At 39.4% G+C, this 15,871-nt stretch overlaps 1 protein-coding gene across 1 annotated transcript in view; it reads right to left on the bottom strand.

Moving 5' to 3' along the window:
• Nucleotides 1-15,871, bottom strand: part of LOC109912552 (voltage-dependent P/Q-type calcium channel subunit alpha-1A-like) — a 547,201-nt gene that overhangs the window by 141,603 nt on the left and 389,727 nt on the right. Inside the window, exons 29-32 of the mRNA XM_048617794.1 lie at nt 11,049-11,250; nt 7,876-8,040; nt 2,713-2,823; nt 1,957-2,040 (exon numbers count right to left, since the gene is read on the bottom strand). Of these exons, the coding sequence (XP_048473751.1) occupies nt 1,957-2,040; nt 2,713-2,823; nt 7,876-8,040; nt 11,049-11,250 (562 nt within the window). The remainder of the gene's footprint in view (nt 1-1,956; nt 2,041-2,712; nt 2,824-7,875; nt 8,041-11,048; nt 11,251-15,871) is intronic.

Genomic DNA, 15,871 nt, shown 5'->3' with positions numbered 1-15,871 from the left:
TAACGTTTCGGGTCCGGTGACCCTTCCTCAGAACTGAGGAAGTCCCCTCAATTGCTTTGCAGATAACCAAGAATAGACTGATGTGGCAGTAATTGACTGGGTTGGACATTTTGTCAACAAGATATATTTGGGCATGTTCTCAGGAAGGGTCACTGGACCCAAAATGTTAACTCTGATTTTTTTCTTCACAGATGCTGCCAGACCTGCTGAGCTTTTCCAGCAACTTCTGTTTTTGTTTCTGATTTACAGCATCTGCAGTTCTTTCAGTTTTTAAATGGTATTTTGTATATTACATTAGTTTTATTGGTTGTGGATATGGATTCCTTTATGTTCCTCAGTAGCTGTTGCAGGGTGTTGTTGGTTTGTGGGCTATCCTGATACCTAAGGGTCTGAGTAGTCTTGCGGTCATCTCTGATATACAGTAGGCTGACTATGTGTCTGGCTGTGTTGTGTCTTCTTGTTGTGGTCTGTCATGGAAGTAACGTTGTCCATGTTTGGATCAAGGCTGTAATGAGGTTACTCGCTTTGTGGTCCTGGTGGCACCCAAACTGAGCTACAGTAAGCAGGTTATTGCTGAGTACATGCCACTTGATAACACTGTCATTGACCCCTTCAATCACTTTGCAGATAATCAGGAATAGACTGATGTGGCAGAAATTGACTGGGTTGGACTTTTTGTCAACAAAACATATTTGGGCAATTTTCCATATTGCCACACACATGCCACTGGAATATCTTGGCTAGTGACATGCCTAAGTCTGGAGCATATGTCTTTAGTAAATATGACAGTATGTTTTCATGACCATAGCTTTGCAGTATCGAATACCTTCAGCTGTTTCTTGACATCACTTGAAGTGAATTAAATTGGCTTAAAATTGGCATCTGTGATGCAAGGCACATCAAGGGAAGATTGACAGGAAACATCCACTGCGCACTTCTGGCTAAAGATGCTCGCAAATGCTTCAGCTTTGTCTTTTGCACTGATGTGTCGGGCTCCCTCATCATTAAGGATGGGGATATTTGTGAACCCTCCTCCATTGATAGTAGTTTAAATTTAAAGGACCGAATGTGACAGGATTGCAGAGCTTAGATTGGATTCTGCTGGTTGTGGCAGTCCTTAGCTTTGTCTATTGCAGCTGCTTCTACAGTTTGGCATGCAAGTAGTCCTGTGTTGCAGCTTCATCATGTTGACTTCTCATTTTTATGTATACTTGGTGCTACTCCTGGCATGTCTTATTGCACTCTTCATTGCACCAGGGTTAATTCCCTGGCTTGATTGTAATGCTAAACCCTCTAGTTGTCATTTTTGTTATTAAATCTTGTGCCTCAGTCGAAAACGGAAATAGAGATACGTGGGAAATGGGGCTATAAGGATTGATGGTATGAGCTTGGGACACAGATACATGAAATGTAGAGAAAGAGCATCTAACTGCACTGTACCTGATTAGGATATAATTGATACTGACACAGGGTGTACTTGAGTTACATTTTCTCTTCCTCAGAACTAATATACCTCACTTCATCAACCTTAAGATATAACCAAAAAAATCATTTCACTCTGTTTTACATATTTGGTTCCTTTAAAGGTGTTTTTACTGCTAATATTTAGTTTTAAAAATGTTAAATAAGATGTAATAACAATTAAAATAAAATAGAAATAATTATCAAATTCTGATATGGAATTTAACCCTTTCTTGCCAGAATGATCAAGCCATGGAACCCTCTCCTGCCAGACTGACCTCTGAAATATTTTCAAAATGCGATTATGTGCCATGATGTGACCAGAACTACACAACAGGAACAGATGGAGCTGCTTCAGGATAACCTCAGGAATTGTAACAACATTAGTGTGTCAGAAACAATCTGTCTCTTTCTTTTCACGGCAGAAACTAAACTATTATTTATTAACTTCTACATTTAAGATGTTTAACATGAACATTTTTAATGTGTACTTACCCAAAATTCCGTCACTAATATATCAGTGACACTGCCCAGGACCGTGACAAAATCAAATACATTCCAGGCATCCTGAAAATAGTTCTGTGAAGCAAAAAGCAACACCATTAGAAATCTCAAATTTTGAAGAGATTTTCTCCCTCTTCCTGCTGCCTCATATTGAGTTATTGGTCACGCTGGTCCACCTAAGTCTTCCATACTACGTATTCTTTATGTATTAGGTCAGCATCAATTGCTGCAAAATTACTGGGGCTATACATCATCATAGCAAAGCCTGGTTCTGTCTCCAAGCAGATATCCACAAGCACACTCTCCAGCATAACGACTGATCAGGAATAATATTCTTGAATGACTTTTCTCCCCACTTTGTTGACCACTGTTGCTGCAGCCAAATGCAGTACATCAAGTGTTACCTTGAGTCAAGTCACAGGATCACAAGAGGAATACTACAGTGGCTGTAATTTTCTTTAGCTGGTAAGGAATAAAAGAAATTAATTGCTTTTCCATTCACAGTCACTATTCAGTATTAGCAGCTGAAAAGTGCATGCATTTAGATACTGGTGAGGACAAGGTTGTGTCCAGACACTTAAAAGTTCTTCCAACACTTACGTCTACTCACATATTAAGAATAGCCACTTAGTTAAGCAGTTTCTTGCACCTGTGGAACTACAAGAGTCAATGCTTTCAGAAAGAGAGGGAGGGGGAGAAAATTTAGGAGCAAAAACAAATAATATAAAGGCCATGCCATATACTCACCAGAATTCCAAAGGCAATAATTTTCAGGATACATTCGCATGAGAACAAAATGGTGAACACCATATTGAGATACTTTAGAACATCGTCATAAGATTGTGGCTGATCAGAAAACTAAACCAAGAAAAAGAAAGTTTACTTATTAACAAAAGCAAAATACTGTGGATGCTGGAAGTTTGAAATTAAAAAAGAAAGCACTGGAGAAATTTAGCAGGTCTGGCAGCATCTATAGACAGAGAAACAGTGTTAAAGTTTCAAGTCTGATATGACTTTTCTTCAGAACTGAAGGTTGTATCAGATTTGAAACATCAGCTCTGTTTCTGCCAGTTGCTGCCAGACCTGCTGAGATTCCCTTGCATTTTCTCTTTCAATTTAGTTATTAATGTTGTACCTCTACAATATTGGCAATGGAGGTTAGAGGGAAAGATCATTAAAGTATGTTAATTGGAAGACCTTGGTATAAGTGAACTTATTTCATTTTTCAGGATATCACTACAGAATCAACTGGTTATTAAAGCATACACAATAAACATTTACAGTACAAAGCAAGCCATTAAACTCATTGTATCATTCTTCACTTGGACAATCTAAAATGAATCCAAGTGACTTGTATTTTTCTGAGTGTTGTATTTTTTTCCAATTCAAATATTTATCCAGATTGCCTTAAAAAATGTTTTGTTCTGTGCTTAAACAGCTGCTTTATGATAAAACATTTCATGCTCGGACAATTCTGTACAACTCAAAATTTTTCTGACCTTGCTCCTGACATAGTTTTGAACTTTTAATTCCTGACTCCTGAGCAATAAAAATAGTCTTTCCTTACTCAACCATTCAAAATTCCTTATGGTTTTAGACTCACTGTTAAATATCCTTTGAGCTATTTCTTCTCTAGTGCAAACAGGGAATTGATTAGAGACCAAGAGAATTCTCTATATAAAGACATCATTATTGAACACAGTCCTAGCAAATATTTGGCAACTATAATCGATAATGTTATTTGTAATCTTGTGCAGGTCCACTGAGAGGGGCAGAGAGAGAGAGAAAGAAAGACAGATAGATAGAGAAACGGAAAGAGAGAGAAAGAGAGACTATGTGCGTGTATATGTATACGTGTGTGTATGCGTATGTGTGCGTGTGCGTGTCCTGTTGAATGGGGTAGTCAGATCTGGAGAACTGGCAGCCACGTCAGCATTGGGATTAGAGGCCTTGGGGTGCAGAAAAGGAACAGGGAAATTGGTAGGTTTGAAAGATAGAAATGTTGGAGCCCTCATAGGGAGAGTCAAAAGTGTGGAGCATGCTCAGTCATAGGCAGATGTGATGGTTTCAGCATGTATGTAAGACGAGCACCTTTTAGCATTGACAGCTTTTGCTTGAGTTTACCTGCCAGGTTCCCCAAGGTTTAGGGAAAAACTGTCTGTTTTACCCAGGTAAAGAGAAAGAGACAGTCAGGCAAAGAGAGTTGCATGGAAACAGACCCTACGGCCCAACTCAACCATATCCTAAATTAATCTAGTCCCAGCTGCCAGCATTTGACACATATCTCTCTCTAAACCCTTCCTACTCATATACCCATCCAGATGCCTTTTAAATATTGTAATTGCACCAGCCTTCACCACTTCCTTCTGGCAACTTGTTCCATACATGCGCAACCCTCTGTGTGAAAACGTTGCCCCTTAGGTTCCTTTTAAATCTTTCCACTCTCGCCTTAAACCTCTGCCTTATAGTTTTGGACTCGCCTATACTGGGAAAAAGACCTTGGCTATCCACCTTATCCATGCCCCTCATGATTTTATAAACTCATAAAATTGAATGATTAGTTAGAGAACAGTCGGCCAGCAAATAATATCAGAAATTGTAACGTAGCCTAGCTCAGTGACTCCATCACAATGGCTATTGATGGAAGAAGTTGCACATATGGAATAGTCCAGTAGTCTAGAAGCTTACAGCACAGAAAGGCCTTTCAGCCTATCAAGTCTGTGCTGAACAATCTCCACTAATCTTAGTCACCGTTACACTGTGGAAGGCGCACTGCATTTTTTCCAATATCAATTCCTGTACAAAGTGTAGAGCAATGCCAACGTGTAATCAGTATCTCCAGGCTTGCTCACCTTACTTCAATGTGAAATAAATTGAATTGTAAGTGCAGAATTCTTATTCATACCAATGCATAACATGCACAGAGGTGGAGTTTTTTTTAAAACAATGAAATTAAAGATACATGTATTAAAATGAGCTAGGGCAGGAGACTGAATAATGAATACTAATCTCTAATTGAATCAATGGATTTCCATCTACAAAACTTTCTAAGATAGTTTTTGGCAGAAGTAGAAATCACAGAAATTGTCAAAGACTGAGCCTACACATGCTGCTACTCTTCAGCATCATTGCAGAATAGATAAAATACAGTAAGTACTGAAATATATAAAGAAACATATGAACTGGTATCATCATAAAGTGGACTGGAATTATGTTAAATTATAGTTTTCTTTTAAATGCATTCCCAGGTTGTCGACATTGTTGGTATTTTTTAATCCATCCCAGTACAACTGAGTGGCTTACTAGGTCATTCCAGAGAACGGTTAAAAGTCAATGAAACTGGCCACATATTAGAACATAGAACATAGAACAGTACAGCACAGTACGGGCCCTTCGGCCCACGATGTTGTGCCGGACTTTTACCTTAAACCTAAGGTCTATCTAACCTCCAGTCCTACTTTATACTATCATCCATATGCCTATCAAATAACCGCTTAAATGCCCCTAATGAGGCCAAGTCCACTACCCTCTCCGGCAATGCATTCCACGCCCCTACCAACTCTCTGAGTAAAGAACCTACCTCTGACGTCTCCCCTATATCTACCTCCACTCACTTTAAAACTATGCCCCCTCGCAATAGCTACCTCCACCATAGGAAAAAGTGTCTGGCCGTCCCCTGTATCTCTACCTCTAATCATCTTGTACACCTCTATCAAGTCACCTCTCATCCTTCGTCGTTCTAAAGAGAAAAGCCCTAGCTCTCTCAACCTTTCCTCGTAAGACCTTCCCTCCATTCCAGGCAACATCCTGGTAAATCTCCTCTGCACCGTTTCCAACGCTTCCACATCTTTCCTGTAATGAGGCGACCAGAACTGGACACAATAATCCAGATGTGGCTGAACCAGGGTTTTGTATAGCTGGAGCATAACTTCACGGCTCTTGAACTCGATCCCTTTATTAATGAAAGCTAACACACCATACGCCTTCTTAACAACTCTATTCACCTGGGTGGCAGCTTTCAGGGAACTGTGGACATGAACCCCAAGATCCCTCTGCTCCTCCACACTGCCAAGAATCTTTCCGTTAACCCTGTATTCTGCTTTCAAGTTTGTCCTTCCAAAATAAGTCACCTCACAATTTTCAGGGTTAAACTCCATCTACCACTTCTCAGCCCAGCTCTGCATCCTATCAATGTCCCTCTGTAACCTAAAACAGCCCTCCACACTGTCCACAACTCGACCCACCTTCGTATCGTCCGCGAACTTACTAATCCACCCTTCCACTCCTACATCCAAATCATTTACAAAAATCACAAACAGAAGAAGACCCAGAACAGATCCTTGTGGTACACCACTCGTAACTGAGCACCATGTTGAATATTTTCCAACCACTACCACCCTTTGTCTTCTAAGGGTCAGCCAATTCTGAATCCAATCTGCCACATTTCCCCCTATCCCATGCCTCCTTACTTTCTGCATGAGCCTACCATGGGGAACCTTATTAAATGCCTTACTTAAATCCATGTATACCACATCCACTGCTCTACCTTCATCCATGTGTTTGGTCACCTCTTCAAAGAATTCAATAAGGTTTGTGAGGCATGATCTACCCCTCACAAATCCATGCTGACTATCACGAATCAAACTGTGCCTATCCAAGTGATCATAAATCCTATATCTCAGAGCCCTTTCCAATAATTTGCCCACCACTGAAGTAAGACTAACTGGCCTGTAATTTCCGGGGTTATTCCTATTCCCTTTTTTGAACAAGGGAATGACGTTTGCCACTATCCAATCTTTCGGCAGTATACCCGTGGACAGTGAGGATGAAAAGATCATTGCCAAAGGCCCTGCGATCTCTTCCGTTGCTTCCCATAGAATCCTTGGATAAATCCCATCAGGCCCAGGGGACTTATCTATCTTCAAGTTCTTCAAAATTCCTAGTATATCTTCCTTACTAACATCGACCTCCTCTACCCTACCAGCCTGTTTCACACTGTCCTCCCCTACACCTAGGTCCCTCTCAGTTGTGAATACCAAAGAAAAGTATTCATTAAGGACCTCTCCTATCTCTTTAGGCTCCGTGCACAAATTCTCTTTACAATCCTTGATCAGCCAAAAGCCTTGGAGTTTTCCTTGATCCTCTCTGCCAATGTTTTCTCATGCCCCCTTATAGCTCTCCTAAGCCCTTTCTTCAGCTCCTTCCTGGCTAACTTGTATCCCTCTAAAGCCTTTTCCGATCCTTGTTTCCTAAACCTTATATAAGCATCCTTCTTCCTCTTAACTAGTCGTTCGACTTCTCTTGAGAACCAAGGCTCCCTCACTCAACCGCATTTTCCCTGCCTGCTAGGGACAAACATATCGATCACACGCGTATGCATTCCTTAAACAATCTCCACATTTCTATAGTGCTCTTCCCTGACAGCATCTGTTCCCATTTTATGTTACCCAGTTCTTGCCTAACAGAATTATAATTACCCTTCCCCCAATTATAAACCTTACCAATATTATGTTGCACTAATTACTTCATGGGACAGGGGCATCACTGACTAGGTCATCCCTAATTGCTCAGAGGGCAGGCAAGACTCAACAATACTGATGTGGGTCTGGAGTCACATGTAGGCCAGATGAAATTCATCATCTGCAAGGGTGGGATTTGATCCCACATCCTCAGAACATTATCCTGAAGTTTTGGATTACTAGTCCAGTGACATTACCACTATGCCACTGTCTCCCCATAGTTGGGAGGGCATGGGGGAAAACGGACTGAACTAATGACATTCCCTTCAGGTGACATTCTTTAGTATTGATAGTTGGTTGGAGAAGTATGGCAGTAAGACAGCAAGTGGCAATAACAACAGAACAGAAATGGACAAACAGAAAATCAAAGTTTGGAAATCTGCTTACTGACCTTCATCATTAGCACCACAGTATTGAGTGCAATCATAGCCATAATGGTGTACTCAAATGGGGGTGACACCACAAACTGCCACATTTTGTACTGAAAGGTTTGTTTGTTCTGTGGCATATGCCGTGTCAAGGGCTTGGCACTGATAGCAAAGTCAATGCATGCTCTCTGCAAGAGACAAGATAATAAAGGTTAATTCAACAAAACAAACTCAAAACTAAATACATAAAAACAAAATACTTATTTTCTCTCTGTTAGTGAAAGCTATTCCCACTTCCATATCTACTGGGCTCTCTATGAACAATTCTGTTCATTTTATCTGCTTACAAGGATCTGAATTGAGATTGTCCCAGATTTATCAAAGTAGGAATTTTACACAAGCAACTTATATACAAACATACAAATTAGGAGCAGAAATACTTCATTCAGCCCCTTTAAGCCTGCTTTGCCATTCAATAAAGTCATGGCTAACTTGCTTATGTTTCTAATTCCATATTCCCAGCTACCATCACCCCCATCCCCACCTTTAATTCACTGTTTAACAATAATCTACCTACCCCTCCTGCAAAAATGGTCAACAACTCCTTCTCAAATGCCTTCTGAGGGAGGGATTTCCAAAGTCACACAATTCTCTGAGAGAAACAGATTCTCTTCATCTCTATCTTAAAAGAATGACTCCTAATTTTTAAAGTGCTCCCAAATTCTTGCCTCACCAAAAAGAGGAAGCATCATTTTTACAACCACCTGACAAGATTGTTCAGGATCTTATACTCTTAAATCAAGTAGCTCGTCATTCTTCTAAACTCCGGTGAAAACAATTCCAACCTCAAAAAATAACTCGCTTATTCCAGGCATCAATCTAGTAAACCTCCTCTGAACCACCTTCAATGCATTTACATCTTTCCAAAACTGCACAAGTTATTTGAGACCTTGTCTCACTAATGCCCTACAGAACTGAAGCATATCATTTTTACTTTTAAGTTCAATTCTTCTCAGAAGAATGGCAAGCATTCCATTAGGCCTCTAAATTACTTGTGTGCATGCATATTAACTTTTAGTGATTCATACAGTTGGACACCTAGACCTCTTTGCATCTTGGAATTCTGCAGTTGTTCTTCATTCAAGAAGTACTGTTTTGTTTATTCTTCCTACCAAAGTGAACAACTTCATATTTTCTCATATTATCCTCCATCTGCCACATTTTTGTGTGTTTGTTCAATCTACTTGTATTGCTTTGCAACTTCCTTATCTACTCTTAATAACATAGTATCCTATCTATCTTTCTGTCATCTGAAAATTTAGCAAAACGTCTATGCTCCCCCTTACCTAAGTTATTGATATAAGTTGTATAAAAAGGAGGCTCCAGACTCCTGCAGGACTCTTCTTGTCACAACCAGTCAATTAGAGAAGAACTCATTTATGCATAACCTCTATTTTCTAAGAATCAACTAATATTTTATTTATGTTAATATGTTACCTACCTCCTACACCATAAGCTCCCACATTTTGCAATAAACTTTTATGTGGCACATTCTAAAATGCCTTCTGGAAATCCAAGTATAGTATGTATACAAGCATGCCATTATGCACATCACATTATTCCCTCAAGAACTCCAATAAATTTGTCAGGCGTGATGTCCCCTTCACAAAACCATGCTGACTCTTCCTAATTATCTTTGCACAAGGAGAGACCAACTATTTGCAATGAATCAGCTACTTGGAATGATTGGATTCAAAAATCAATTAAGACTACATATAACAAGGTATAGAGCTGGATGAACACAGCAGGCCAAGCACCATCAGAGGAGCAGGAAAGCTGACGTTTTGGGTCTGGACCCGTCTTCAGAAAATGTAATTTGATATTTATTACCAAGTCTCACTTATCTGTGTTACCCACCATCCATGTCATTGACATTTTAAAGAATATGAATGGAACTGACAAGCTTGGCGTGGAACAAATTGTTAATTGTGGTGGGGTGTTCAAATATCAGAGGGCATTTAATGATCAGGAAATTTACATTAACATTCCTCCATTTGATAAACAAAAAAAATTGGTCTCAAACAAAAGACTTTTTTTAATAGAATCCCTACAGTCTGGAAAAGGGTCATTTGGCCCAACAAGTCCACACTGCCCTTCTGAAGAGCACTGCACCCAGACCCATTCCCCTACCCCTGCATTTCCCATGTCTAACGTACATAACCTAAACATCCCTGGACACTATGGGCAATTTAGCATGGCCAATCCACCTAACCTGCACATCTTTGGACTGTGGGAGGAAACTGGAGCACCCAGAGGAAACCCACTCAGTCACAGGGTGAATGTGCAAACTCCACACAGACAGTTGCCCGAGGCTGGAATCAAACCCGGGTCCCTGGCGCTGTGAGGCAGCAGTGCTAGCCACTGAGCCACCATGCATTGCTTCAACAGAAGGACATAGGGACTTGGAATAAAAAATTAACTAAAGTAGTGAAACTGAAGTATATTGGAAATTAAGAAATGGTTTCCATGAAAAATGGTAAGGAACAGCACATATGGAGTTGCAATTTATTGAGTGAAGCAGGCTGACTGAACCCAATGACTAACTCCTAATTCAAAAGTATCTTGTGTGCATTGTACACAAACTTAACTCCTAGAGGCATAAGAACAGTTCTGACATAAAGCAGCAGCTAGCAATTTAACCCAGCTTCAGTAATTAACATTACCTTGTGTCTACTATCAAGGGTTGTCTGAGATGCTGCAGAGAAATTCAATCTCAGGCTTCAGATTGCATTGAATCCTTCAATATAGTCTGTATTTCATACACAATGTTGGATCGTATTCCAATATTTTAGCATATATTTCCTTGCTGGGGGGATGGGGGGCAAGAGTAAATCTACATTCAGCAAAATGTTGGATTTTAGTGCAGCATCCCAATGTCAGCAGCAAGGATTTCCAAATTAGGAACAGAATATGTTCGATGCGAATTAAAAATCCTTTCACCGTACCCCAATAATGACAGCAGAAGCTGTCCTACCACAGATTTCCATTTGGGATTTCTCTCTTGCTCAATCTATCATATGTCCACCATATGTGATGTAACATTTGTAATGAAATTTAGTTATTTCTTGTTTTACGTAATTAATTTCTGACCATACATTAATTGGGTCAGTTTGCCATGATGACCTACAATACAAACCTCGTTCTTTTCCAGACTATAGTCCTCCATCATTTTATCTCCCTGTTCTTGGAAAGTGATGATGATCAAGGCCACAAAGATGTTAACAAAGAAGAAAGGGAAGACAACAAAGTAGACAACATAAAAAATAGACATCTCCATCCTATAGCCAGGGCTGGGTCCTTGATTCTCATAGGTAGCATCTACTGAATGTTTCAGTACACTGTGAAAGAAAAACAAAAACTCATTATCAGAAGTAGAACTATTTAGGTTCTGGTGATATCCATTTATGCAATTAATTGAGATTAATTGAGGAAGTTGTAATATTTTGTTTTAAAATGGAACATTCCATTGATCTGCAGAAAGCAATTTGAATTGGACTTTCTCAGGGCTGGATAGAGTAGATAGGGAAACACTGTTCCCATTCATAAAAGGAGCAAGAACAAGAGGGCATAGATTTAAAATGATCTGCAAAAGAAATAAGGGTGAAGTGAGGAAAAAGCCAGAATGCACTGCTTGGAAATGTGGCAGAGGCAGGTTCAACTGAGACATTCAAGAGGGCATTAGATGATTATTTGGATAAAATAATGTACAAGGGTATGGGGAAAAAGCAGGAGATTGTCACTAGCTAGTGATGCTCTTTTAATGAACTGGTGCAGGCACAATGGGCCAAATGGCCTTCTTCAGTGATGTAACAATTCTGCAATATCCTTTTTTAGTGAGGAATAACAAACCAAAGTGAAGGATGTCAATGGTGGGGATTTTAGGCATAATGCTTGTGTCCAAGTAGCTTAAAGTCACACAGATTAGCTGCAAAGTAATACTCTCTTTATAGATATTCATTCATTTACCAATCACACTTTTGGCAAGTACAACAGAGCAAGCTACAGGTAAATTCAACTTATTGTATCTCAACAAGATAATTAAATCATAAATTTAAAACAGCGCACCTACATATCTATAGTTACATTTCCCTTATAAGTTACATCTTTAGCACCATTGAGTGGATTGCCAAATTCAATTATTGACCATCTGAAACCTGAAGCCGCATCCTGCCATCACATGATGAGCAACTTCTTTAAAAAAAAAGCACTCTGATATGTAGTTCTAGGGTCAACAATATTAACATGGGAGGTAAGTAAGATGAGCATTGCATTTAAAAGTTGTTGTATACCCTCATTAACAAAATAGTTCTAAAGATACCATTTTGTTATCAGGTAATTGGTGCCTTTTTCAGGCCACCGATTTGAACTCTACCAGCGTCATACAAACACAACGACGAGTAAACAATCAGAATTACCAGCAAGACCGATTTGTACCATTAGAAGATCCAAAATAGATATTCTAGCAGGGGTTGGCTGCCTGGGCCATTTTGGGCTACCTGAATTGAAGAACATTATCATGTACCCTGTACATTTCTCTTTTAAGATCTCATGATAGATTTGAAAATCCAACCCGCACGAATGTAGTATCTTGTGGCTAAACATGCACTAATGAATCTTTCATTAAAGTCTCAAGCTGAAATCACATTGCTGCCACTGTGGCACATCAGAGTAGTGTTGTAAGGTAATGATAAATTAATTTATTTAATTCTATTCATGTGGCAAACATTCTCTGAAGACTCACTTATTTTCCTATAGATCCCAAAACTGTGGTCCTTGGGTTAGGCGTTTCTTGTTGTAATGTGTAACTTTGTAAACAAATGCTTTTGAAACAGTATAAAGATTAGCCTGATTATATCCTTCACCACCTGGAATATAACATCTTAAATAGAGGAGGGCAACACATTGTACACACACCCACCTAATGCTACATAGTGGTGCATATGGGACTCGTTTTGAAAGAAGAGTAATTTCTACAAACATATGTATGAACATGCGAATTAGGAGCTGTAGTAAGCTATTCAGCCAATCCGGTCTGCTCTGTCATTCAATAAGATCATGACTGACCTGATTATTTCTTCAATTCCACATTCTTATCTACCCCAATAACTCAAGACTGCTCTCTAAGGAAGAATTCCAAGGCACATGACCCTCTGAGAGAATATATTTCTTCTCATCTCCGTTTTAAATGTGAGACTTTTTTTTTAGAAACAATGTCCCTTAGTTCTAGTCTCTCTGACAAGGCAAAACATCCTTTCAGCATCCACCTTGTTGCATTCTCTCAGGAACTTTTACGTCCCAATAAGATCGCCTCTGCTTCTCCTAAACTCCAATGGATACAGGACTTCCTGTCTGACCTTTGCTCATCAGATAAACCCCACCGCTATCCCAGATATCGCTCGAATGAACCCTCGCTGAACTGCTTCGAAGGCATTCACATTCTTTTAAATAAGGAGATCAAAATGCACTCCAGACATGTTCTCACTAACAACATGGACAACTGTAGCAAAATATCCTTACTTTCACATTCCATTCTCCTGGCAAAAAATGACAACATTCAATTTGCTTTCCTAATCATTTGTTGTACCTGCAAACTAACTTTACATCATTTATGTACTAGGCCACCCAAATCCCCTGGACCAAAGAGTTCTGCAATCTCTCTCCATTTAAATAATATGATACTTCTCTAATTATCTTGCTAAAGTCAACAAAAGTTACATTTTACTATATTATAATCCATCTGCCAAATTTTTCATATTCATTTGACCGAGGTTTATCTCTTTGCAGACTCGTAATGTTCTCTCACAATTTACTTCCTTACCTACTTTATGTCATCTATATATTTAAAGCTATACATTTGATTTCTTCATCCAAGTCATGAACATAAATTGTAACTAGTTGAGGACCGGCACTGATTTCTGTGACACTCCATTAATCGTATCTTGCTAACCGGAAAATGATCCATTAATGGCTATTCTCTAGTTTCCTGTTAGCTAACCAATCATTTGTCCATGCTATTAGGTTATTCACTACACCATGAGCTCTTATTTTATGAGGTAACCTTTGATGTGGCTTCTTGTCAAATCTATTCTGGAAATCTAAGCACAGTATATCTACAGGTTTCCACTTTATCCATGTTGTTTGTTAGTTCCTCAAAGAACTCAAATAAGTTTGCAAAATGTCATTTCCCCATCGTAATGCAATCAGGCAGAGTCAACATGGTTTTAAGACCTTCCAAGTGCCTCACCACATCCCCCTTAAAAATAGATTCGAGCATCTTTCCTATGACAGACATTGAAGTCAATTGGTCTATAGCTTTCTGCTTTATTGATAACATTTACAATTTATCCCACTGTACACCTATGAAATTTTGAAGGCCTGAATTTCCCATTCATGTTTCTTTATTTCATAAATCAATTTTATAGGTATTATCAATTTTAAATGCAACAACCCATCAATCTATTTACATAGAACTGATAAAGATAATGCCAGAAATATGACTCAATTCAATTCTACAGACATCGGTTGCCTTCGAATAAGCTTTTGTGAACCTAAGCCAACAGAAATTGCCGAGTAGCCACAAATGTAGCTATGATGAGTGCATATAGTCATGAATTAATTTTGGTATGTAACACCTCACAAACAATTGTGAAGACTATATCATTTTTTTTTATACTTTGATTGTGACCAAATGGAAAAAGACCTGTTTTAAAACAAAGGACCATGGAAGGAATTGCTGCAATTTAAAAACAAATTAGTGAAATTCATTGTTTATGGGTGTTTACACTGCTGTTTTGGTCAAGCAGTAAGTGTTTGTAGTCAGCACGGCACTGGGGGTGAGTGCAGAGTGAAATCCGGCCAGCAAAAACTAGCTAATTATGAATAGTCACCAATGCCAAAGGTCATCAACCTGACGACTACTCTGTGATTGGGTCCTGGGCAGATGAATACCATGTGCGTGTAAATGATACAGGGAGAAGCTTTTGTACTGCTGGAAGGGCAGTTTGTGAGCATGAGTCTCTCTCTGCAGTAAAAACATCTGAAGTCTGCAGAAAGCAGAAAGTCAGCTATTTTCTTCTACCAGTTCCTGGAAGCTGTTGTCTTTTTAACAGTGACAAAGAGACTTTGTAGTTGCTGTGCCAATTGAACTTAGTCTCCTGCAAAAAAGTGAAAGATGTTGGGAATTGAAGAGCAGAATTGTATCCCAGTTATTTTCCTTCCACCCATGAAACCAATGTTAATTTGTTTGTGTATGTAGAGGTTTAACAGTCAGGTAAGTAGTGGACTTTGTGTGTTTTGATTAAATCATTAGTTTTTGTAGCAACTCCAGAAGTAGTGGGTTGTAACACAATTTGGATAAACGTCCTTATGTGCATTTCCGCAGTTATAGACTTGCTTGTCGAGCCAGTGTGTTTATAGAACATAGAACATAGAACAGTACAGCACAGTACAGGCCCTTCGGCCCACGATGTTGTGCCGACATATTATCCTACTAAGATCAATCTACCCTGCATAACCTACATTTTACTATCCTTCATGTGCCTGTCCAAGAGTCACTTAAAAGTCTCTAAAGTACCTGACTCCACTACCACTGTTGGCAGCGCATTCCACACGCCCACCACTCTCTGTGTGAAGAACCTACCTCTGACATCTCCCCTATACCTTCCTCCAATCACCTTAATATTATGCCCCCTCGTAATAGTCATTTCCGGCCTGGGAAAAAGTCTCTGACTATCCACTCTATCTATGCCTCATAATCTTGTACACCTCTATCAAGTCACCTTTCATTCTTTTTTGCTTCAATGAAAAAAGCCTTAGCTCCCTCAACCTTTCCTCATACGACCTGCCCTCCAGTCCAGGCAGCATTCTGGTAAATCCCCTCTGCACCCTCTCTAAAGCTTTCATATCTTTCCCATAATAAGGTGACCAGAACTGAACACAATAGTCCAAGTGTGGTCTAAC

Source organism: Rhincodon typus, chromosome 38 (genome assembly GCF_021869965.1).
Source record: "Rhincodon typus isolate 14 chromosome 38, sRhiTyp1.1, whole genome shotgun sequence".
In the NCBI taxonomy this organism is placed as follows: Eukaryota; Metazoa; Chordata; class Chondrichthyes; order Orectolobiformes; family Rhincodontidae; genus Rhincodon; species Rhincodon typus.
Note: the sequence above shows the minus strand (reverse complement) of the source record. Positions and strands in the feature narration are given on the sequence as shown.